Source organism: Taudactylus pleione, unplaced genomic scaffold (genome assembly GCF_031769625.1).
Source record: "Taudactylus pleione unplaced genomic scaffold, aTauple2 ptg003646l, whole genome shotgun sequence".
NCBI classification, from domain to species: domain Eukaryota; kingdom Metazoa; phylum Chordata; class Amphibia; order Anura; family Myobatrachidae; genus Taudactylus; species Taudactylus pleione.
The window spans coordinates 1-22,853 of record NW_028287977.1 but is presented as its reverse complement, the minus strand read 5'-3'; the positions used below and the strand labels follow the sequence as shown (position 1 = coordinate 22,853).

Genomic DNA, 22,853 nt, shown 5'->3' with positions numbered 1-22,853 from the left:
CATATTCCCACCAATCACTCATGCATTCAAAATAGCATTTATCATTCTTCCATGTGATGTAGGCATCCTTCAGCTCGGCCAGCACCTCCTCCCTTTCCAGCAGAGCACAGTTCAACTTCCAGGAGCCTGGGCCAGGAGGAAAACCATTGCCCAGGTCTCCTTGGAAGAGAATGGCTCTGTGGTCAGAGAAGAAGCAGGGAACCATAGCATGCCTGTTCTGCTTCACTGCTCTAGAGGTAAACACAAAGTCAATGCGGGAATGCACCGAGCCATCGGGGCGGCTCCACGTGTAATTCACGGAGCCAGCCCCCATGGAGCCCACAGCATCCCGCAGAGAAGCTTCGGTTACCATTTCTATGAGCAGTTTAGATGTCAAATCAAGCTTAGCAGTGTTGCAGGTGCTGCGTCCATCCTCTTCCATGGGGCAGTTGAAATCTCCGGCCATCACTACTGCCCTAGTGGTTGCGAGCTGCAGCCGCAGGGTCTGGAAAAGCTCCAAACGCTCGTTCTTACCAGGGGGTGCATACACACAGATTAGCCTAATAGGCTCACCTGCCCAGGAGCCGTCTACGATAAGCAATCTGCCGCAGACGAGCTCCTGAACAGAATCTAGTGTGAAGAGGCTCCCCCTAATAAGAATGGCGACCCCTGCAGACTTACACTCACCCCCACCAGACCAATAGGACGGACCGTGAGACCACTGCCGGCCCAGATGTCTATAAGACCTGGAAAAAGGAATAGAGCACTCCTGCAACATGTAAACATCACATTTCTGAGTATCTAAAAATGCAAACACAGACTGTCTTCTAAACTTATCCTTAATACTCCTCACATTAATGGTAAAAAGGGAAAAAGACACCATTAGTTGGGAGAAAAAAGGTTAGAACACGGAAAATACATTTAGCTACCACTCTTGTCGGGCGGTGCTTCCTCTTGAACGGTTGCTGGGTCGCCCTGTTGGGGCGGCTGCATACAGCTCTGGATCAGCTGTTCGATTAAGTTGTCAGCATTAAGGTCAGGTACTACCTCCTCCACGAGGCTTTCCACCATCGCCTCCATCTCGTCCTCTAGTGGAAGAGGGTTCTCGACCTGTTCTACCGCCAACTTCTTGGAAGGGTCGGGGTCAGCAGCTGGGCTGTCAAACTCCTTTCGCTTCCTGCTCGACTGTTGAGTGCCTGCAGAGGGTACAAGAGGGGGAAACTCTTCCTCGGAGAGGAGAGAGACAGGGGGGGTGGAAGAGACAGTGGGATGGAGAAGGGAGCGGGAGGGAGAGGGGGGAGGGGTTGTGCCAGCAGTGGGGGTGGGAGTTGCTGTCACAGTGGGAGGAGGGCGTGGGGTAGGATGGGTGGGAAGGGGTGGGGTAGGAAGGGTAGGACGGGTGCGGGGGGGTGGGGTGGGGGTGGAAGGTTTCTTACCCTCCTGGCGCCTCTGCTGGCCTTGTCCAGTCACTGCTGCCACATAGGATTTTGCCCTATTGGGGCAGTCTCTGTAGACATGGTTCACCTCCCCACAGAGGTTGCATGTCTTCTGGGTGGGGCAATCCTTGGTGTCGTGTCCCGCCACCTTGCACTTCTTGCAGGCTGCCACCTTGCAGTCTCTCCCAATGTGGTCCTTCCCACCGCAGGTCTTGCAGATCCGCGGCTGGTCCGGATAACTGAGAAATCCTGCAGATGCGCCCAGGGAGAAGAACTGTGGCAGGTGCACAACTCCATCGGGGCTCCAGTTATCTTTTAGGAGCTTGACGATGACAGCCCACTTGCCTGTCCAGAAGCCATTCCTGTCCAGGATCTTGGAGGGCTCCTTGATCACCGTGCAGAAACGGCCCAGGAAAGTGGCGATGTCCTTGCCAGGCGTGTGTGGGTTCCGCATTGAAACCGTCACCCGCCTCTCCTCTCTTTGAATAGGGCAATTGCCCACAAAGCGAGAGAAAGGGGATTCAGGCCTCGCCGCTTTCACCGCTTCCCAGTACCTCTTGCAGATTGCAATGGAGGCAAAGGTCACATAAAAGATCCCCTTGAGATAGTTCTGTATGCTGAGGGTTTCAGCAGTCGAGAACCCCTGCTCAAGGACCATCTTCTTGCCGAAGGTCTCCGTCGTCATGTCCGGCATCTTTCCTTCCACCTCCTTCAGCTTCATCACGACGGTCTGCCTCATCCAGGGCTCCAAGGCTGGGGTACCCTTGGGCTGGGTCTGGCTGGGCTTCTCGGTGGCTGTTGCTGGAGGGGCGGTGGAGGTGGATGGGACCTGGTCGGGCAGAGCTTCGGCCGGCTTCGGTCCCTTCTTTGCCGCCTTCTTCCTGGCAGAGGTGGCTGGAGCGGAGGCTGAGGCTGGCACCGGGGTGGGGGCAGCTGAGGCCATCTCTCCTGCTTCTTGCCCGGGGTCGAAGTTGGGCTGGAGAAGGGTCTGCGGCGGTCGGAGGTCGGAAGTCGCTTTCGCAGAGGGCAGAGCAAACAAGTCTAACCCAATGCCAGTCGAAGTCCTTCCTCGTCGCGGTCGCAGGGTCTGGTCGCCGCTGGTCGGAGGTCGGGAGACGGCTTCGCAGAGGGCAGAGCAAACAAGTCTAGCCCAATGCTGGTCGAAGTCCTTCCTCGTCGCAGGGTCTGGTCGTCGCTGGTCGGAGGTCGGTTTCACAGAGGGCAGAGCAAACAAGTCTGACCCTCTGCTACTTGTAGTCCTTCCTCGTCGCAGTCGGCAGTCTGGGGGACGCTGGTCGGAGCTTGGCAGTCGCTTCTTCAGAGGGCAGAGCAGCAAGTCTAACCCTCGGCAAGTCGAATCCTTCTTCCTCTCAGCAGTCCTCTTTCAGCTTCCTCGGCCGGTGCAGGTCCAGAAAAAATGCGGCAGCAGGTCCTCTGGAGCCCGAGTGTAGTCACAGTCCAGTCAGTCAGCACTGATAAGAACAGATACTACACTTGATCTTAGCCAAAAGGCCGAGAAGCGATAACCCATTAAGGGCACGGAAAAAACACGCTCCGTTCTGACCTGACTCACACAATCAAGGAGAATGCTAGAGCAGCCACCAATAATCTATGAAGAGCGGCCTCCTGCTGCTTGCGGCCCTGTCCAAGGTGCTTCCAGCTACTGCAATGACTGACCCACAGCAAGGGCCTTTTTTTTTTTTTTTTTTTTTTTTTTTTTTTGCCCACCACTTGCCTTTACCATAGCTTAGTTACAAGCAGAAGTGCTTTGGGTTTCTTTCCCATACTCTCTTGCTAGCTGCATGATTTGCATTGGCACCGCCTCCTGCAAACCTCTGCCACACCCACCCAAAAGACGCTTTGCGGCCTTCCTTTCTTCGAGCCGTGTCCCTGCAGTTTATTAGACAGTGTAACCCTTCATTGAAATGCTCAGAAACATTGCTCGGAATGTTCACAGTGTCTACGGAATGTTCAGGAAGAAGAGAATGTTGACAGTCAGAACACAGAATGTTGGTGCATTCTCATTCTAATTTTCAAACAACCAACATTCTACTCTGATGTCAGTGTGTTCTGATGTTTACAAGTATTGCACTTGCTTGCTGAGGTCCATTGGAGGGAGACACAGACCACGAGATGCTTTCTCCAATTGATTGTCCTTGCAAATAGGGACCCAAAAAGGTTTCTTGATGGTCGCACGATGCCGAAAGAGGCACATTTAAACCCGTAACAAAACCATTTATTGGAAACAAATTGCTTGACCAAATGAGCGCCAATTTCAAATGATTAAGCATAAACCTAGTCTCCCAAATTTCTATGTGGGGACAAAGTTTGCAAAATATTCAAGTTGTCCAAATGAAAAGATGGCCAATTCACGACTGCAAAAGTTCAATCTATCCATGTGCAAAAGTTCAATCTATCCGTGTGGTTGGTTGACACTTCTTGGTGCCAAAAAAGTGAAAAAGAGACGCAAACGAATTCAAAATCTAAATGTGGCATCACCTGGGTGGGTTGGAAAATCAGAGCTCAAACTGTAGCATACGTTCATTATGCAATACGTTCTTTGTGCAATTGATTTCCAAATTACTCTGCAACTCAACTCCAATGATATATAATTTGGGTTCAATCCCAGACATAGGCCTAAATGGAGAAAAACAAATGTAGACACAATAAGGCAGCAGACGAGACGACACCAAATAAACAGATCTTGTTTATTTTCAGTAGTTACGTACATAAACCAAATGAAGTGTTAAGAAGTGCCAAAGTGCAAGCAGGTGAGTGCAGGAGGCGCAGCAGGTGGTGGTATTGTCATTTGATTGCATGACGTGCAGACACAGGCAAAAGACTAGTTTGTTGAATCTGTAAGAATGAAACAAAGTGAAACGAAAGAGTTAAATAGTTCTTTTCTATTTTTGGATAACAGTTTAGGAAAGGTGCACCGGTCCTGGAAGTAATGCAATACCAGGTCAATGCGTGGAGTGGACAGAGCAAGCTCTTCTTCCATCTCCCTGTTCTAAAAATCCATTTAATATATGGCCCCCAGATAGGGGGCGTATCAGATATTAAACTGATAAGAACAGATACTACACTTGATCTTAGCCAAAAGGCCGAGAAGCGATAACCCATTAAGGGCACGGAAAAAACACGCTCCGTTCTGACCTGACTCACACAATCAAGGAGAATGCTAGAGCAGCCACCAATAATCTATGAAGAGCGGCCTCCTGCTGCTTGCGGCCCTGTCCAAGGTGCTTCCAGCTACTGCAATGACTGACCCACAGCAAGGGCCTTTTTTTTTTTTTTTTTTTTTTTTTTTTTTGCCCACCACTTGCCTTTACCATAGCTTAGTTACAAGCAGAAGTGCTTTGGGTTTCTTTCCCATACTCTCTTGCTAGCTGCATGATTTGCATTGGCACCGCCTCCTGCAAACCTCTGCCACACCCACCCAAAAGACGCTTTGCGGCCTTCCTTTCTTCGAGCCGTGTCCCTGCAGTTTATTAGACAGTGTAACCCTTCATTGAAATGCTCAGAAACATTGCTCGGAATGTTCACAGTGTCTACGGAATGTTCAGGAAGAAGAGAATGTTGACAGTCAGAACACAGAATGTTGGTGCATTCTCATTCTAATTTTCAAACAACCAACATTCTACTCTGATGTCAGTGTGTTCTGATGTTTACAAGTATTGCACTTGCTTGCTGAGGTCCATTGGAGGGAGACACAGACCACGAGATGCTTTCTCCAATTGATTGTCCTTGCAAATAGGGACCCAAAAAGGTTTCTTGATGGTCGCACGATGCCGAAAGAGGCACATTTAAACCCGTAACAAAACCATTTATTGGAAACAAATTGCTTGACCAAATGAGCGCCAATTTCAAATGATTAAGCATAAACCTAGTCTCCCAAATTTCTATGTGGGGACAAAGTTTGCAAAATATTCAAGTTGTCCAAATGAAAAGATGGCCAATTCACGACTGCAAAAGTTCAATCTATCCATGTGCAAAAGTTCAATCTATCCGTGTGGTTGGTTGACACTTCTTGGTGCCAAAAAAGTGAAAAAGAGACGCAAACGAATTCAAAATCTAAATGTGGCATCACCTGGGTGGGTTGGAAAATCAGAGCTCAAACTGTAGCATACGTTCATTATGCAATACGTTCTTTGTGCAATTGATTTCCAAATTACTCTGCAACTCAACTCCAATGATATATAATTTGGGTTCAATCCCAGACATAGGCCTAAATGGAGAAAAACAAATGTAGACACAATAAGGCAGCAGACGAGACGACACCAAATAAACAGATCTTGTTTATTTTCAGTAGTTACGTACATAAACCAAATCAAGTGTTAAGAAGTGCCAAAGTGCAAGCAGGTGAGTGCAGGAGGCGCAGCAGGTGGTGGTATTGTCATTTGATTGCATGACGTGCAGACACAGGCAAAAGACTAGTTTGTTGAATCTGTAAGAATGAAACAAAGTGAAACGAAAGAGTTAAATAGTTCTTTTCTATTTTTGGATAACAGTTTAGGAAAGGTGCACCGGTCCTGGAAGTAATGCAATACCAGGTCAATGCGTGGAGTGGACAGAGCAAGCTCTTCTTCCATCTCCCTGTTCTAAAAATCCATTTAATATATGGCCCCCAGATAGGGGGCGTATCAGATATTAAACTGATAAGAACAGATACTACACTTGATCTTAGCCAAAAGGCCGAGAAGCGATAACCCATTAAGGGCACGGAAAAAACACGCTCCGTTCTGACCTGACTCACACAATCAAGGAGAATGCTAGAGCAGCCACCAATAATCTATGAAGAGCGGCCTCCTGCTGCTTGCGGCCCTGTCCAAGGTGCTTCCAGCTACTGCAATGACTGACCCACAGCAAGGGCCTTTTTTTTTTTTTTTTTTTTTTTTTTTTTTGCCCACCACTTGCCTTTACCATAGCTTAGTTACAAGCAGAAGTGCTTTGGGTTTCTTTCCCATACTCTCTTGCTAGCTGCATGATTTGCATTGGCACCGCCTCCTGCAAACCTCTGCCACACCCACCCAAAAGACGCTTTGCGGCCTTCCTTTCTTCGAGCCGTGTCCCTGCAGTTTATTAGACAGTGTAACCCTTCATTGAAATGCTCAGAAACATTGCTCGGAATGTTCACAGTGTCTACGGAATGTTCAGGAAGAAGAGAATGTTGACAGTCAGAACACAGAATGTTGGTGCATTCTCATTCTAATTTTCAAACAACCAACATTCTACTCTGATGTCAGTGTGTTCTGATGTTTACAAGTATTGCACTTGCTTGCTGAGGTCCATTGGAGGGAGACACAGACCACGAGATGCTTTCTCCAATTGATTGTCCTTGCAAATAGGGACCCAAAAAGGTTTCTTGATGGTCGCACGATGCCGAAAGAGGCACATTTAAACCCGTAACAAAACCATTTATTGGAAACAAATTGCTTGACCAAATGAGCGCCAATTTCAAATGATTAAGCATAAACCTAGTCTCCCAAATTTCTATGTGGGGACAAAGTTTGCAAAATATTCAAGTTGTCCAAATGAAAAGATGGCCAATTCACGACTGCAAAAGTTCAATCTATCCATGTGCAAAAGTTCAATCTATCCGTGTGGTTGGTTGACACTTCTTGGTGCCAAAAAAGTGAAAAAGAGACGCAAACGAATTCAAAATCTAAATGTGGCATCACCTGGGTGGGTTGGAAAATCAGAGCTCAAACTGTAGCATACGTTCATTATGCAATACGTTCTTTGTGCAATTGATTTCCAAATTACTCTGCAACTCAACTCCAATGATATATAATTTGGGTTCAATCCCAGACATAGGCCTAAATGGAGAAAAACAAATGTAGACACAATAAGGCAGCAGACGAGACGACACCAAATAAACAGATCTTGTTTATTTTCAGTAGTTACGTACATAAACCAAATGAAGTGTTAAGAAGTGCCAAAGTGCAAGCAGGTGAGTGCAGGAGGCGCAGCAGGTGGTGGTATTGTCATTTGATTGCATGACGTGCAGACACAGGCAAAAGACTAGTTTGTTGAATCTGTAAGAATGAAACAAAGTGAAACGAAAGAGTTAAATAGTTCTTTTCTATTTTTGGATAACAGTTTAGGAAAGGTGCACCGGTCCTGGAAGTAATGCAATACCAGGTCAATGCGTGGAGTGGACAGAGCAAGCTCTTCTTCCATCTCCCTGTTCTAAAAATCCATTTAATATATGGCCCCCAGATAGGGGGCGTATCAGATATTAAACTGATAAGAACAGATACTACACTTGATCTTAGCCAAAAGGCCGAGAAGCGATAACCCATTAAGGGCACGGAAAAAACACGCTCCGTTCTGACCTGACTCACACAATCAAGGAGAATGCTAGAGCAGCCACCAATAATCTATGAAGAGCGGCCTCCTGCTGCTTGCGGCCCTGTCCAAGGTGCTTCCAGCTACTGCAATGACTGACCCACAGCAAGGGCCTTTTTTTTTTTTTTTTTTTTTTTTTTTTTTGCCCACCACTTGCCTTTACCATAGCTTAGTTACAAGCAGAAGTGCTTTGGGTTTCTTTCCCATACTCTCTTGCTAGCTGCATGATTTGCATTGGCACCGCCTCCTGCAAACCTCTGCCACACCCACCCAAAAGACGCTTTGCGGCCTTCCTTTCTTCGAGCCGTGTCCCTGCAGTTTATTAGACAGTGTAACCCTTCATTGAAATGCTCAGAAACATTGCTCGGAATGTTCACAGTGTCTACGGAATGTTCAGGAAGAAGAGAATGTTGACAGTCAGAACACAGAATGTTGGTGCATTCTCATTCTAATTTTCAAACAACCAACATTCTACTCTGATGTCAGTGTGTTCTGATGTTTACAAGTATTGCACTTGCTTGCTGAGGTCCATTGGAGGGAGACACAGACCACGAGATGCTTTCTCCAATTGATTGTCCTTGCAAATAGGGACCCAAAAAGGTTTCTTGATGGTCGCACGATGCCGAAAGAGGCACATTTAAACCCGTAACAAAACCATTTATTGGAAACAAATTGCTTGACCAAATGAGCGCCAATTTCAAATGATTAAGCATAAACCTAGTCTCCCAAATTTCTATGTGGGGACAAAGTTTGCAAAATATTCAAGTTGTCCAAATGAAAAGATGGCCAATTCACGACTGCAAAAGTTCAATCTATCCATGTGCAAAAGTTCAATCTATCCGTGTGGTTGGTTGACACTTCTTGGTGCCAAAAAAGTGAAAAAGAGACGCAAACGAATTCAAAATCTAAATGTGGCATCACCTGGGTGGGTTGGAAAATCAGAGCTCAAACTGTAGCATACGTTCATTATGCAATACGTTCTTTGTGCAATTGATTTCCAAATTACTCTGCAACTCAACTCCAATGATATATAATTTGGGTTCAATCCCAGACATAGGCCTAAATGGAGAAAAACAAATGTAGACACAATAAGGCAGCAGACGAGACGACACCAAATAAACAGATCTTGTTTATTTTCAGTAGTTACGTACATAAACCAAATGAAGTGTTAAGAAGTGCCAAAGTGCAAGCAGGTGAGTGCAGGAGGCGCAGCAGGTGGTGGTATTGTCATTTGATTGCATGACGTGCAGACACAGGCAAAAGACTAGTTTGTTGAATCTGTAAGAATGAAACAAAGTGAAACGAAAGAGTTAAATAGTTCTTTTCTATTTTTGGATAACAGTTTAGGAAAGGTGCACCGGTCCTGGAAGTAATGCAATACCAGGTCAATGCGTGGAGTGGACAGAGCAAGCTCTTCTTCCATCTCCCTGTTCTAAAAATCCATTTAATATATGGCCCCCAGATAGGGGGCGTATCAGATATTAAACTGATAAGAACAGATACTACACTTGATCTTAGCCAAAAGGCCGAGAAGCGATAACCCATTAAGGGCACGGAAAAAACACGCTCCGTTCTGACCTGACTCACACAATCAAGGAGAATGCTAGAGCAGCCACCAATAATCTATGAAGAGCGGCCTCCTGCTGCTTGCGGCCCTGTCCAAGGTGCTTCCAGCTACTGCAATGACTGACCCACAGCAAGGGCCTTTTTTTTTTTTTTTTTTTTTTTTTTTTTTGCCCACCACTTGCCTTTACCATAGCTTAGTTACAAGCAGAAGTGCTTTGGGTTTCTTTCCCATACTCTCTTGCTAGCTGCATGATTTGCATTGGCACCGCCTCCTGCAAACCTCTGCCACACCCACCCAAAAGACGCTTTGCGGCCTTCCTTTCTTCGAGCCGTGTCCCTGCAGTTTATTAGACAGTGTAACCCTTCATTGAAATGCTCAGAAACATTGCTCGGAATGTTCACAGTGTCTACGGAATGTTCAGGAAGAAGAGAATGTTGACAGTCAGAACACAGAATGTTGGTGCATTCTCATTCTAATTTTCAAACAACCAACATTCTACTCTGATGTCAGTGTGTTCTGATGTTTACAAGTATTGCACTTGCTTGCTGAGGTCCATTGGAGGGAGACACAGACCACGAGATGCTTTCTCCAATTGATTGTCCTTGCAAATAGGGACCCAAAAAGGTTTCTTGATGGTCGCACGATGCCGAAAGAGGCACATTTAAACCCGTAACAAAACCATTTATTGGAAACAAATTGCTTGACCAAATGAGCGCCAATTTCAAATGATTAAGCATAAACCTAGTCTCCCAAATTTCTATGTGGGGACAAAGTTTGCAAAATATTCAAGTTGTCCAAATGAAAAGATGGCCAATTCACGACTGCAAAAGTTCAATCTATCCATGTGCAAAAGTTCAATCTATCCGTGTGGTTGGTTGACACTTCTTGGTGCCAAAAAAGTGAAAAAGAGACGCAAACGAATTCAAAATCTAAATGTGGCATCACCTGGGTGGGTTGGAAAATCAGAGCTCAAACTGTAGCATACGTTCATTATGCAATACGTTCTTTGTGCAATTGATTTCCAAATTACTCTGCAACTCAACTCCAATGATATATAATTTGGGTTCAATCCCAGACATAGGCCTAAATGGAGAAAAACAAATGTAGACACAATAAGGCAGCAGACGAGACGACACCAAATAAACAGATCTTGTTTATTTTCAGTAGTTACGTACATAAACCAAATGAAGTGTTAAGAAGTGCCAAAGTGCAAGCAGGTGAGTGCAGGAGGCGCAGCAGGTGGTGGTATTGTCATTTGATTGCATGACGTGCAGACACAGGCAAAAGACTAGTTTGTTGAATCTGTAAGAATGAAACAAAGTGAAACGAAAGAGTTAAATAGTTCTTTTCTATTTTTGGATAACAGTTTAGGAAAGGTGCACCGGTCCTGGAAGTAATGCAATACCAGGTCAATGCGTGGAGTGGACAGAGCAAGCTCTTCTTCCATCTCCCTGTTCTAAAAATCCATTTAATATATGGCCCCCAGATAGGGGGCGTATCAGATATTAAACTGATAAGAACAGATACTACACTTGATCTTAGCCAAAAGGCCGAGAAGCGATAACCCATTAAGGGCACGGAAAAAACACGCTCCGTTCTGACCTGACTCACACAATCAAGGAGAATGCTAGAGCAGCCACCAATAATCTATGAAGAGCGGCCTCCTGCTGCTTGCGGCCCTGTCCAAGGTGCTTCCAGCTACTGCAATGACTGACCCACAGCAAGGGCCTTTTTTTTTTTTTTTTTTTTTTTTTTTTTTGCCCACCACTTGCCTTTACCATAGCTTAGTTACAAGCAGAAGTGCTTTGGGTTTCTTTCCCATACTCTCTTGCTAGCTGCATGATTTGCATTGGCACCGCCTCCTGCAAACCTCTGCCACACCCACCCAAAAGACGCTTTGCGGCCTTCCTTTCTTCGAGCCGTGTCCCTGCAGTTTATTAGACAGTGTAACCCTTCATTGAAATGCTCAGAAACATTGCTCGGAATGTTCACAGTGTCTACGGAATGTTCAGGAAGAAGAGAATGTTGACAGTCAGAACACAGAATGTTGGTGCATTCTCATTCTAATTTTCAAACAACCAACATTCTACTCTGATGTCAGTGTGTTCTGATGTTTACAAGTATTGCACTTGCTTGCTGAGGTCCATTGGAGGGAGACACAGACCACGAGATGCTTTCTCCAATTGATTGTCCTTGCAAATAGGGACCCAAAAAGGTTTCTTGATGGTCGCACGATGCCGAAAGAGGCACATTTAAACCCGTAACAAAACCATTTATTGGAAACAAATTGCTTGACCAAATGAGCGCCAATTTCAAATGATTAAGCATAAACCTAGTCTCCCAAATTTCTATGTGGGGACAAAGTTTGCAAAATATTCAAGTTGTCCAAATGAAAAGATGGCCAATTCACGACTGCAAAAGTTCAATCTATCCATGTGCAAAAGTTCAATCTATCCGTGTGGTTGGTTGACACTTCTTGGTGCCAAAAAAGTGAAAAAGAGACGCAAACGAATTCAAAATCTAAATGTGGCATCACCTGGGTGGGTTGGAAAATCAGAGCTCAAACTGTAGCATACGTTCATTATGCAATACGTTCTTTGTGCAATTGATTTCCAAATTACTCTGCAACTCAACTCCAATGATATATAATTTGGGTTCAATCCCAGACATAGGCCTAAATGGAGAAAAACAAATGTAGACACAATAAGGCAGCAGACGAGACGACACCAAATAAACAGATCTTGTTTATTTTCAGTAGTTACGTACATAAACCAAATGAAGTGTTAAGAAGTGCCAAAGTGCAAGCAGGTGAGTGCAGGAGGCGCAGCAGGTGGTGGTATTGTCATTTGATTGCATGACGTGCAGACACAGGCAAAAGACTAGTTTGTTGAATCTGTAAGAATGAAACAAAGTGAAACGAAAGAGTTAAATAGTTCTTTTCTATTTTTGGATAACAGTTTAGGAAAGGTGCACCGGTCCTGGAAGTAATGCAATACCAGGTCAATGCGTGGAGTGGACAGAGCAAGCTCTTCTTCCATCTCCCTGTTCTAAAAATCCATTTAATATATGGCCCCCAGATAGGGGGCGTATCAGATATTAAACTGATAAGAACAGATACTACACTTGATCTTAGCCAAAAGGCCGAGAAGCGATAACCCATTAAGGGCACGGAAAAAACACGCTCCGTTCTGACCTGACTCACACAATCAAGGAGAATGCTAGAGCAGCCACCAATAATCTATGAAGAGCGGCCTCCTGCTGCTTGCGGCCCTGTCCAAGGTGCTTCCAGCTACTGCAATGACTGACCCACAGCAAGGGCCTTTTTTTTTTTTTTTTTTTTTTTTTTTTTTGCCCACCACTTGCCTTTACCATAGCTTAGTTACAAGCAGAAGTGCTTTGGGTTTCTTTCCCATACTCTCTTGCTAGCTGCATGATTTGCATTGGCACCGCCTCCTGCAAACCTCTGCCACACCCACCCAAAAGACGCTTTGCGGCCTTCCTTTCTTCGAGCCGTGTCCCTGCAGTTTATTAGACAGTGTAACCCTTCATTGAAATGCTCAGAAACATTGCTCGGAATGTTCACAGTGTCTACGGAATGTTCAGGAAGAAGAGAATGTTGACAGTCAGAACACAGAATGTTGGTGCATTCTCATTCTAATTTTCAAACAACCAACATTCTACTCTGATGTCAGTGTGTTCTGATGTTTACAAGTATTGCACTTGCTTGCTGAGGTCCATTGGAGGGAGACACAGACCACGAGATGCTTTCTCCAATTGATTGTCCTTGCAAATAGGGACCCAAAAAGGTTTCTTGATGGTCGCACGATGCCGAAAGAGGCACATTTAAACCCGTAACAAAACCATTTATTGGAAACAAATTGCTTGACCAAATGAGCGCCAATTTCAAATGATTAAGCATAAACCTAGTCTCCCAAATTTCTATGTGGGGACAAAGTTTGCAAAATATTCAAGTTGTCCAAATGAAAAGATGGCCAATTCACGACTGCAAAAGTTCAATCTATCCATGTGCAAAAGTTCAATCTATCCGTGTGGTTGGTTGACACTTCTTGGTGCCAAAAAAGTGAAAAAGAGACGCAAACGAATTCAAAATCTAAATGTGGCATCACCTGGGTGGGTTGGAAAATCAGAGCTCAAACTGTAGCATACGTTCATTATGCAATACGTTCTTTGTGCAATTGATTTCCAAATTACTCTGCAACTCAACTCCAATGATATATAATTTGGGTTCAATCCCAGACATAGGCCTAAATGGAGAAAAACAAATGTAGACACAATAAGGCAGCAGACGAGACGACACCAAATAAACAGATCTTGTTTATTTTCAGTAGTTACGTACATAAACCAAATGAAGTGTTAAGAAGTGCCAAAGTGCAAGCAGGTGAGTGCAGGAGGCGCAGCAGGTGGTGGTATTGTCATTTGATTGCATGACGTGCAGACACAGGCAAAAGACTAGTTTGTTGAATCTGTAAGAATGAAACAAAGTGAAACGAAAGAGTTAAATAGTTCTTTTCTATTTTTGGATAACAGTTTAGGAAAGGTGCACCGGTCCTGGAAGTAATGCAATACCAGGTCAATGCGTGGAGTGGACAGAGCAAGCTCTTCTTCCATCTCCCTGTTCTAAAAATCCATTTAATATATGGCCCCCAGATAGGGGGCGTATCAGATATTAAACTGATAAGAACAGATTTTTTGATTGAAAAAAGCATTCTTTATTAACATAAAGATGGCAAAAAACATACATAAATCACACATACAAGTGTACTGTGTCGCAGCACAGCCTAAACCCAATACACTATCAAACATAATCAAACATACAATATAATGCATTGCAAAACATATAGCACAAGGCATCCTATACTATACATAATACTTTGCATTATTCATTCACTACTTAAACAAAAACAACAATCAACAAGGTCTATGGGTGTGGAGGGTAGAGGGGAAGGGAGGGGGGAATCACAGAACTGAAGTTTTTATTGAAAGACAGACACATATATGGGAAGGGTAAATAAATAGAAAGACATATCAACAAAACATCAGTCTCTGTGAAAAATGGGGGAAGGGGCCACTGTCCCAGTCCTTGTTGGACAATCAAGCATGGGGGGAGGGGGCAGAAGAAGGGGGGTTTAGTCCTCTTCTTCCTCAGGGCTGTCCATGATGGAATAGTCTCTTAGCAGGCTGTGAATCAGCCTGCGACAGTCCTGGATAGACATCCTCTCCCTCCGCAGAATGAGGCGATTCCTGGCAAGCCACAAAGCGTCCTTAACACAGTTCATAAGGCGCCAGGCCTCCTGGATTGCCCCATAGGTGTGGGTGCCAGGAAACAGTCCGTAAAGTACCGAGTGGTACGAAAGGTTGCTCCTTGGCACACAGTCTTTGAGTTCATTTTCCAGAACAGATACTACACTTGATCTTAGCCAAAAGGCCGAGAAGCGATAACCCATTAAGGGCACGGAAAAAACACGCTCCGTTCTGACCTGACTCACACAATCAAGGAGAATGCTAGAGCAGCCACCAATAATCTATGAAGAGCGGCCTCCTGCTGCTTGCGGCCCTGTCCAAGGTGCTTCCAGCTACTGCAATGACTGACCCACAGCAAGGGCCTTTTTTTTTTTTTTTTTTTTTTTTTTTTTTTGCCCACCACTTGCCTTTACCATAGCTTAGTTACAAGCAGAAGTGCTTTGGGTTTCTTTCCCATACTCTCTTGCTAGCTGCATGATTTGCATTGGCACCGCCTCCTGCAAACCTCTGCCACACCCACCCAAAAGACGCTTTGCGGCCTTCCTTTCTTCGAGCCGTGTCCCTGCAGTTTATTAGACAGTGTAACCCTTCATTGAAATGCTCAGAAACATTGCTCGGAATGTTCACAGTGTCTACGGAATGTTCAGGAAGAAGAGAATGTTGACAGTCAGAACACAGAATGTTGGTGCATTCTCATTCTAATTTTCAAACAACCAACATTCTACTCTGATGTCAGTGTGTTCTGATGTTTACAAGTATTGCACTTGCTTGCTGAGGTCCATTGGAGGGAGACACAGACCACGAGATGCTTTCTCCAATTGATTGTCCTTGCAAATAGGGACCCAAAAAGGTTTCTTGATGGTCGCACGATGCCGAAAGAGGCACATTTAAACCCGTAACAAAACCATTTATTGGAAACAAATTGCTTGACCAAATGAGCGCCAATTTCAAATGATTAAGCATAAACCTAGTCTCCCAAATTTCTATGTGGGGACAAAGTTTGCAAAATATTCAAGTTGTCCAAATGAAAAGATGGCCAATTCACGACTGCAAAAGTTCAATCTATCCATGTGCAAAAGTTCAATCTATCCGTGTGGTTGGTTGACACTTCTTGGTGCCAAAAAAGTGAAAAAGAGACGCAAACGAATTCAAAATCTAAATGTGGCATCACCTGGGTGGGTTGGAAAATCAGAGCTCAAACTGTAGCATACGTTCATTATGCAATACGTTCTTTGTGCAATTGATTTCCAAATTACTCTGCAACTCAACTCCAATGATATATAATTTGGGTTCAATCCCAGACATAGGCCTAAATGGAGAAAAACAAATGTAGACACAATAAGGCAGCAGACGAGACGACACCAAATAAACAGATCTTGTTTATTTTCAGTAGTTACGTACATAAACCAAATGAAGTGTTAAGAAGTGCCAAAGTGCAAGCAGGTGAGTGCAGGAGGCGCAGCAGGTGGTGGTATTGTCATTTGATTGCATGACGTGCAGACACAGGCAAAAGACTAGTTTGTTGAATCTGTAAGAATGAAACAAAGTGAAACGAAAGAGTTAAATAGTTCTTTTCTATTTTTGGATAACAGTTTAGGAAAGGTGCACCGGTCCTGGAAGTAATGCAATACCAGGTCAATGCGTGGAGTGGACAGAGCAAGCTCTTCTTCCATCTCCCTGTTCTAAAAATCCATTTAATATATGGCCCCCAGATAGGGGGCGTATCAGATATTAAACTGATAAGAACAGATACTACACTTGATCTTAGCCAAAAGGCCGAGAAGCGATAACCCATTAAGGGCACGGAAAAAACACGCTCCGTTCTGACCTGACTCACACAATCAAGGAGAATGCTAGAGCAGCCACCAATAATCTATGAAGAGCGGCCTCCTGCTGCTTGCGGCCCTGTCCAAGGTGCTTCCAGCTACTGCAATGACTGACCCACAGCAAGGGCCTTTTTTTTTTTTTTTTTTTTTTTTTTTTTTGCCCACCACTTGCCTTTACCATAGCTTAGTTACAAGCAGAAGTGCTTTGGGTTTCTTTCCCATACTCTCTTGCTAGCTGCATGATTTGCATTGGCACCGCCTCCTGCAAACCTCTGCCACACCCACCCAAAAGACGCTTTGCGGCCTTCCTTTCTTCGAGCCGTGTCCCTGCAGTTTATTAGACAGTGTAACCCTTCATTGAAATGCTCAGAAACATTGCTCGGAATGTTCACAGTGTCTACGGAATGTTCAGGAAGAAGAGAATGTTGACAGTCAGAACACAGAATGTTGGTGCATTCTCATTCTAATTTTCAAACAACCAACATTCTACTCTGATGTCAGTGTGTTCTGATGTTTACAAGTATTGCACTTGCTTGCTGAGGTCCATTGGAGGGAGACACAGACCACGAGATGCTTTCTCCAATTGATTGTCCTTGCAAATAGGGACCCAAAAAGGTTTCTTGATGGTCGCACGATGCCGAAAGAGGCACATTTAAACCCGTAACAAAACCATTTATTGGAAACAAATTGCTTGACCAAATGAGCGCCAATTTCAAATGATTAAGCATAAACCTAGTCTCCCAAATTTCTATGTGGGGACAAAGTTTGCAAAATATTCAAGTTGTCCAAATGAAAAGATGGCCAATTCACGACTGCAAAAGTTCAATCTATCCATGTGCAAAAGTTCAATCTATCCGTGTGGTTGGTTGACACTTCTTGGTGCCAAAAAAGTGAAAAAGAGACGCAAACGAATTCAAAATCTAAATGTGGCATCACCTGGGTGGGTTGGAAAATCAGAGCTCAAACTGTAGCATACGTTCATTATGCAATACGTTCTTTGTGCAATTGATTTCCAAATTACTCTGCAACTCAACTCCAATGATATATAATTTGGGTTCAATCCCAGACATAGGCCTAAATGGAGAAAAACAAATGTAGACACAATAAGGCAGCAGACGAGACGACACCAAATAAACAGATCTTGTTTATTTTCAGTAGTTACGTACATAAACCAAATGAAGTGTTAAGAAGTGCCAAAGTGCAAGCAGGTGAGTGCAGGAGGCGCAGCAGGTGGTGGTATTGTCATTTGATTGCATGACGTGCAGACACAGGCAAAAGACTAGTTTGTTGAATCTGTAAGAATGAAACAAAGTGAAACGAAAGAGTTAAATAGTTCTTTTCTATTTTTGGATAACAGTTTAGGAAAGGTGCACCGGTCCTGGAAGTAATGCAATACCAGGTCAATGCGTGGAGTGGACAGAGCAAGCTCTTCTTCCATCTCCCTGTTCTAAAAATCCATTTAATATATGGCCCCCAGATAGGGGGCGTATCAGATATTAAACTGATAAGAACAGATACTACACTTGATCTTAGCCAAAAGGCCGAGAAGCGATAACCCATTAAGGGCACGGAAAAAACACGCTCCGTTCTGACCTGACTCACACAATCAAGGAGAATGCTAGAGCAGCCACCAATAATCTATGAAGAGCGGCCTCCTGCTGCTTGCGGCCCTGTCCAAGGTGCTTCCAGCTACTGCAATGACTGACCCACAGCAAGGGCCTTTTTTTTTTTTTTTTTTTTTTTTTTTTTTGCCCACCACTTGCCTTTACCATAGCTTAGTTACAAGCAGAAGTGCTTTGGGTTTCTTTCCCATACTCTCTTGCTAGCTGCATGATTTGCATTGGCACCGCCTCCTGCAAACCTCTGCCACACCCACCCAAAAGACGCTTTGCGGCCTTCCTTTCTTCGAGCCGTGTCCCTGCAGTTTATTAGACAGTGTAACCCTTCATTGAAATGCTCAGAAACATTGCTCGGAATGTTCACAGTGTCTACGGAATGTTCAGGAAGAAGAGAATGTTGACAGTCAGAACACAGAATGTTGGTGCATTCTCATTCTAATTTTCAAACAACCAACATTCTACTCTGATGTCAGTGTGTTCTGATGTTTACAAGTATTGCACTTGCTTGCTGAGGTCCATTGGAGGGAGACACAGACCACGAGATGCTTTCTCCAATTGATTGTCCTTGCAAATAGGGACCCAAAAAGGTTTCTTGATGGTCGCACGATGCCGAAAGAGGCACATTTAAACCCGTAACAAAACCATTTATTGGAAACAAATTGCTTGACCAAATGAGCGCCAATTTCAAATGATTAAGCATAAACCTAGTCTCCCAAATTTCTATGTGGGGACAAAGTTTGCAAAATATTCAAGTTGTCCAAATGAAAAGATGGCCAATTCACGACTGCAAAAGTTCAATCTATCCATGTGCAAAAGTTCAATCTATCCGTGTGGTTGGTTGACACTTCTTGGTGCCAAAAAAGTGAAAAAGAGACGCAAACGAATTCAAAATCTAAATGTGGCATCACCTGGGTGGGTTGGAAAATCAGAGCTCAAACTGTAGCATACGTTCATTATGCAATACGTTCTTTGTGCAATTGATTTCCAAATTACTCTGCAACTCAACTCCAATGATATATAATTTGGGTTCAATCCCAGACATAGGCCTAAATGGAGAAAAACAAATGTAGACACAATAAGGCAGCAGACGAGACGACACCAAATAAACAGATCTTGTTTATTTTCAGTAGTTACGTACATAAACCAAATGAAGTGTTAAGAAGTGCCAAAGTGCAAGCAGGTGAGTGCAGGAGGCGCAGCAGGTGGTGGTATTGTCATTTGATTGCATGACGTGCAGACACAGGCAAAAGACTAGTTTGTTGAATCTGTAAGAATGAAACAAAGTGAAACGAAAGAGTTAAATAGTTCTTTTCTATTTTTGGATAACAGTTTAGGAAAGGTGCACCGGTCCTGGAAGTAATGCAATACCAGGTCAATGCGTGGAGTGGACAGAGCAAGCTCTTCTTCCATCTCCCTGTTCTAAAAATCCATTTAATATATGGCCCCCAGATAGGGGGCGTATCAGATATTAAACTGATAAGAACAGATACTACACTTGATCTTAGCCAAAAGGCCGAGAAGCGATAACCCATTAAGGGCACGGAAAAAACACGCTCCGTTCTGACCTGACTCACACAATCAAGGAGAATGCTAGAGCAGCCACCAATAATCTATGAAGAGCGGCCTCCTGCTGCTTGCGGCCCTGTCCAAGGTGCTTCCAGCTACTGCAATGACTGACCCACAGCAAGGGCCTTTTTTTTTTTTTTTTTTTTTTTTTTTTTTGCCCACCACTTGCCTTTACCATAGCTTAGTTACAAGCAGAAGTGCTTTGGGTTTCTTTCCCATACTCTCTTGCTAGCTGCATGATTTGCATTGGCACCGCCTCCTGCAAACCTCTGCCACACCCACCCAAAAGACGCTTTGCGGCCTTCCTTTCTTCGAGCCGTGTCCCTGCAGTTTATTAGACAGTGTAACCCTTCATTGAAATGCTCAGAAACATTGCTCGGAATGTTCACAGTGTCTACGGAATGTTCAGGAAGAAGAGAATGTTGACAGTCAGAACACAGAATGTTGGTGCATTCTCATTCTAATTTTCAAACAACCAACATTCTACTCTGATGTCAGTGTGTTCTGATGTTTACAAGTATTGCACTTGCTTGCTGAGGTCCATTGGAGGGAGACACAGACCACGAGATGCTTTCTCCAATTGATTGTCCTTGCAAATAGGGACCCAAAAAGGTTTCTTGATGGTCGCACGATGCCGAAAGAGGCACATTTAAACCCGTAACAAAACCATTTATTGGAAACAAATTGCTTGACCAAATGAGCGCCAATTTCAAATGATTAAGCATAAACCTAGTCTCCCAAATTTCTATGTGGGGACAAAGTTTGCAAAATATTCAAGTTGTCCAAATGAAAAGATGGCCAATTCACGACTGCAAAAGTTCAATCTATCCATGTGCAAAAGTTCAATCTATCCGTGTGGTTGGTTGACACTTCTTGGTGCCAAAAAAGTGAAAAAGAGACGCAAACGAATTCAAAATCTAAATGTGGCATCACCTGGGTGGGTTGGAAAATCAGAGCTCAAACTGTAGCATACGTTCATTATGCAATACGTTCTTTGTGCAATTGATTTCCAAATTACTCTGCAACTCAACTCCAATGATATATAATTTGGGTTCAATCCCAGACATAGGCCTAAATGGAGAAAAACAAATGTAGACACAATAAGGCAGCAGACGAGACGACACCAAATAAACAGATCTTGTTTATTTTCAGTAGTTACGTACATAAACCAAATGAAGTGTTAAGAAGTGCCAAAGTGCAAGCAGGTGAGTGCAGGAGGCGCAGCAGGTGGTGGTATTGTCATTTGATTGCATGACGTGCAGACACAGGCAAAAGACTAGTTTGTTGAATCTGTAAGAATGAAACAAAGTGAAACGAAAGAGTTAAATAGTTCTTTTCTATTTTTGGATAACAGTTTAGGAAAGGTGCACCGGTCCTGGAAGTAATGCAATACCAGGTCAATGCGTGGAGTGGACAGAGCAAGCTCTTCTTCCATCTCCCTGTTCTAAAAATCCATTTAATATATGGCCCCCAGATAGGGGGCGTATCAGATATTAAACTGATAAGAACAGATACTACACTTGATCTTAGCCAAAAGGCCGAGAAGCGATAACCCATTAAGGGCACGGAAAAAACACGCTCCGTTCTGACCTGACTCACACAATCAAGGAGAATGCTAGAGCAGCCACCAATAATCTATGAAGAGCGGCCTCCTGCTGCTTGCGGCCCTGTCCAAGGTGCTTCCAGCTACTGCAATGACTGACCCACAGCAAGGGCCTTTTTTTTTTTTTTTTTTTTTTTTTTTTTTGCCCACCACTTGCCTTTACCATAGCTTAGTTACAAGCAGAAGTGCTTTGGGTTTCTTTCCCATACTCTCTTGCTAGCTGCATGATTTGCATTGGCACCGCCTCCTGCAAACCTCTGCCACACCCACCCAAAAGACGCTTTGCGGCCTTCCTTTCTTCGAGCCGTGTCCCTGCAGTTTATTAGACAGTGTAACCCTTCATTGAAATGCTCAGAAACATTGCTCGGAATGTTCACAGTGTCTACGGAATGTTCAGGAAGAAGAGAATGTTGACAGTCAGAACACAGAATGTTGGTGCATTCTCATTCTAATTTTCAAACAACCAACATTCTACTCTGATGTCAGTGTGTTCTGATGTTTACAAGTATTGCACTTGCTTGCTGAGGTCCATTGGAGGGAGACACAGACCACGAGATGCTTTCTCCAATTGATTGTCCTTGCAAATAGGGACCCAAAAAGGTTTCTTGATGGTCGCACGATGCCGAAAGAGGCACATTTAAACCCGTAACAAAACCATTTATTGGAAACAAATTGCTTGACCAAATGAGCGCCAATTTCAAATGATTAAGCATAAACCTAGTCTCCCAAATTTCTATGTGGGGACAAAGTTTGCAAAATATTCAAGTTGTCCAAATGAAAAGATGGCCAATTCACGACTGCAAAAGTTCAATCTATCCATGTGCAAAAGTTCAATCTATCCGTGTGGTTGGTTGACACTTCTTGGTGCCAAAAAAGTGAAAAAGAGACGCAAACGAATTCAAAATCTAAATGTGGCATCACCTGGGTGGGTTGGAAAATCAGAGCTCAAACTGTAGCATACGTTCATTATGCAATACGTTCTTTGTGCAATTGATTTCCAAATTACTCTGCAACTCAACTCCAATGATATATAATTTGGGTTCAATCCCAGACATAGGCCTAAATGGAGAAAAACAAATGTAGACACAATAAGGCAGCAGACGAGACGACACCAAATAAACAGATCTTGTTTATTTTCAGTAGTTACGTACATAAACCAAATGAAGTGTTAAGAAGTGCCAAAGTGCAAGCAGGTGAGTGCAGGAGGCGCAGCAGGTGGTGGTATTGTCATTTGATTGCATGACGTGCAGACACAGGCAAAAGACTAGTTTGTTGAATCTGTAAGAATGAAACAAAGTGAAACGAAAGAGTTAAATAGTTCTTTTCTATTTTTGGATAACAGTTTAGGAAAGGTGCACCGGTCCTGGAAGTAATGCAATACCAGGTCAATGCGTGGAGTGGACAGAGCAAGCTCTTCTTCCATCTCCCTGTTCTAAAAATCCATTTAATATATGGCCCCCAGATAGGGGGCGTATCAGATATTAAACTGATAAGAACAGATACTACACTTGATCTTAGCCAAAAGGCCGAGAAGCGATAACCCATTAAGGGCACGGAAAAAACACGCTCCGTTCTGACCTGACTCACACAATCAAGGAGAATGCTAGAGCAGCCACCAATAATCTATGAAGAGCGGCCTCCTGC

At 44.0% G+C, this 22,853-nt stretch overlaps 1 protein-coding gene, 11 non-coding genes and 3 pseudogenes across 12 annotated transcripts; all 15 read right to left on the bottom strand.

The window, feature by feature from the left end:
- Positions 1–900: 900 nt before the first annotated feature.
- LOC148430527 (uncharacterized) lies at positions 901–2,169 on the bottom strand. The gene has a single exon (XM_088466588.1). It carries the CDS (start codon positions 2,152–2,154, stop codon positions 901–903), a length of 1,254 nt encoding a protein of 417 aa, XP_088322714.1. The 5' UTR covers positions 2,155–2,169.
- A 670-nt stretch (positions 2,170–2,839) lies between these two features.
- Positions 2,840–2,939, bottom strand: LOC148430526 (U2 spliceosomal RNA; annotated as a pseudogene).
- Positions 2,940–4,340: 1,401 nt separating this feature from the next.
- Positions 4,341–4,531, bottom strand: LOC148430525 (U2 spliceosomal RNA). Its single transcript, XR_015877434.1, has one exon. It is a non-coding gene; the product is annotated as a U2 spliceosomal RNA (small nuclear RNA).
- A 1,400-nt stretch (positions 4,532–5,931) lies between these two features.
- On the bottom strand, positions 5,932–6,122 carry LOC148430524 (U2 spliceosomal RNA). Its single transcript, XR_015877433.1, has one exon. It is a non-coding gene; the product is annotated as a U2 spliceosomal RNA (small nuclear RNA).
- A 1,400-nt stretch (positions 6,123–7,522) lies between these two features.
- Positions 7,523–7,713, bottom strand: LOC148430523 (U2 spliceosomal RNA). The gene has a single exon (XR_015877432.1). It is a non-coding gene; the product is annotated as a U2 spliceosomal RNA (small nuclear RNA).
- A 1,400-nt stretch (positions 7,714–9,113) lies between these two features.
- Positions 9,114–9,304, bottom strand: LOC148430522 (U2 spliceosomal RNA). The gene has a single exon (XR_015877431.1). It is a non-coding gene; the product is annotated as a U2 spliceosomal RNA (small nuclear RNA).
- A 1,400-nt stretch (positions 9,305–10,704) lies between these two features.
- On the bottom strand, positions 10,705–10,895 carry LOC148430521 (U2 spliceosomal RNA). The gene has a single exon (XR_015877430.1). It is a non-coding gene; the product is annotated as a U2 spliceosomal RNA (small nuclear RNA).
- Positions 10,896–12,295: 1,400 nt separating this feature from the next.
- On the bottom strand, positions 12,296–12,486 carry LOC148430520 (U2 spliceosomal RNA). Its single transcript, XR_015877429.1, has one exon. It is a non-coding gene; the product is annotated as a U2 spliceosomal RNA (small nuclear RNA).
- A 1,400-nt stretch (positions 12,487–13,886) lies between these two features.
- On the bottom strand, positions 13,887–14,061 carry LOC148430519 (U2 spliceosomal RNA; annotated as a pseudogene).
- Positions 14,062–14,704: 643 nt separating this feature from the next.
- LOC148430518 (U2 spliceosomal RNA) lies at positions 14,705–14,791 on the bottom strand (annotated as a pseudogene).
- A 1,401-nt stretch (positions 14,792–16,192) lies between these two features.
- LOC148430517 (U2 spliceosomal RNA) lies at positions 16,193–16,383 on the bottom strand. The gene has a single exon (XR_015877442.1). It is a non-coding gene; the product is annotated as a U2 spliceosomal RNA (small nuclear RNA).
- Positions 16,384–17,783: 1,400 nt separating this feature from the next.
- Positions 17,784–17,974, bottom strand: LOC148430516 (U2 spliceosomal RNA). Its single transcript, XR_015877441.1, has one exon. It is a non-coding gene; the product is annotated as a U2 spliceosomal RNA (small nuclear RNA).
- A 1,400-nt stretch (positions 17,975–19,374) lies between these two features.
- On the bottom strand, positions 19,375–19,565 carry LOC148430515 (U2 spliceosomal RNA). Its single transcript, XR_015877440.1, has one exon. It is a non-coding gene; the product is annotated as a U2 spliceosomal RNA (small nuclear RNA).
- Positions 19,566–20,965: 1,400 nt separating this feature from the next.
- LOC148430514 (U2 spliceosomal RNA) lies at positions 20,966–21,156 on the bottom strand. The gene has a single exon (XR_015877439.1). It is a non-coding gene; the product is annotated as a U2 spliceosomal RNA (small nuclear RNA).
- A 1,400-nt stretch (positions 21,157–22,556) lies between these two features.
- On the bottom strand, positions 22,557–22,747 carry LOC148430513 (U2 spliceosomal RNA). The gene has a single exon (XR_015877428.1). It is a non-coding gene; the product is annotated as a U2 spliceosomal RNA (small nuclear RNA).
- Between the last annotated feature and the right edge of the window lie 106 nt (positions 22,748–22,853).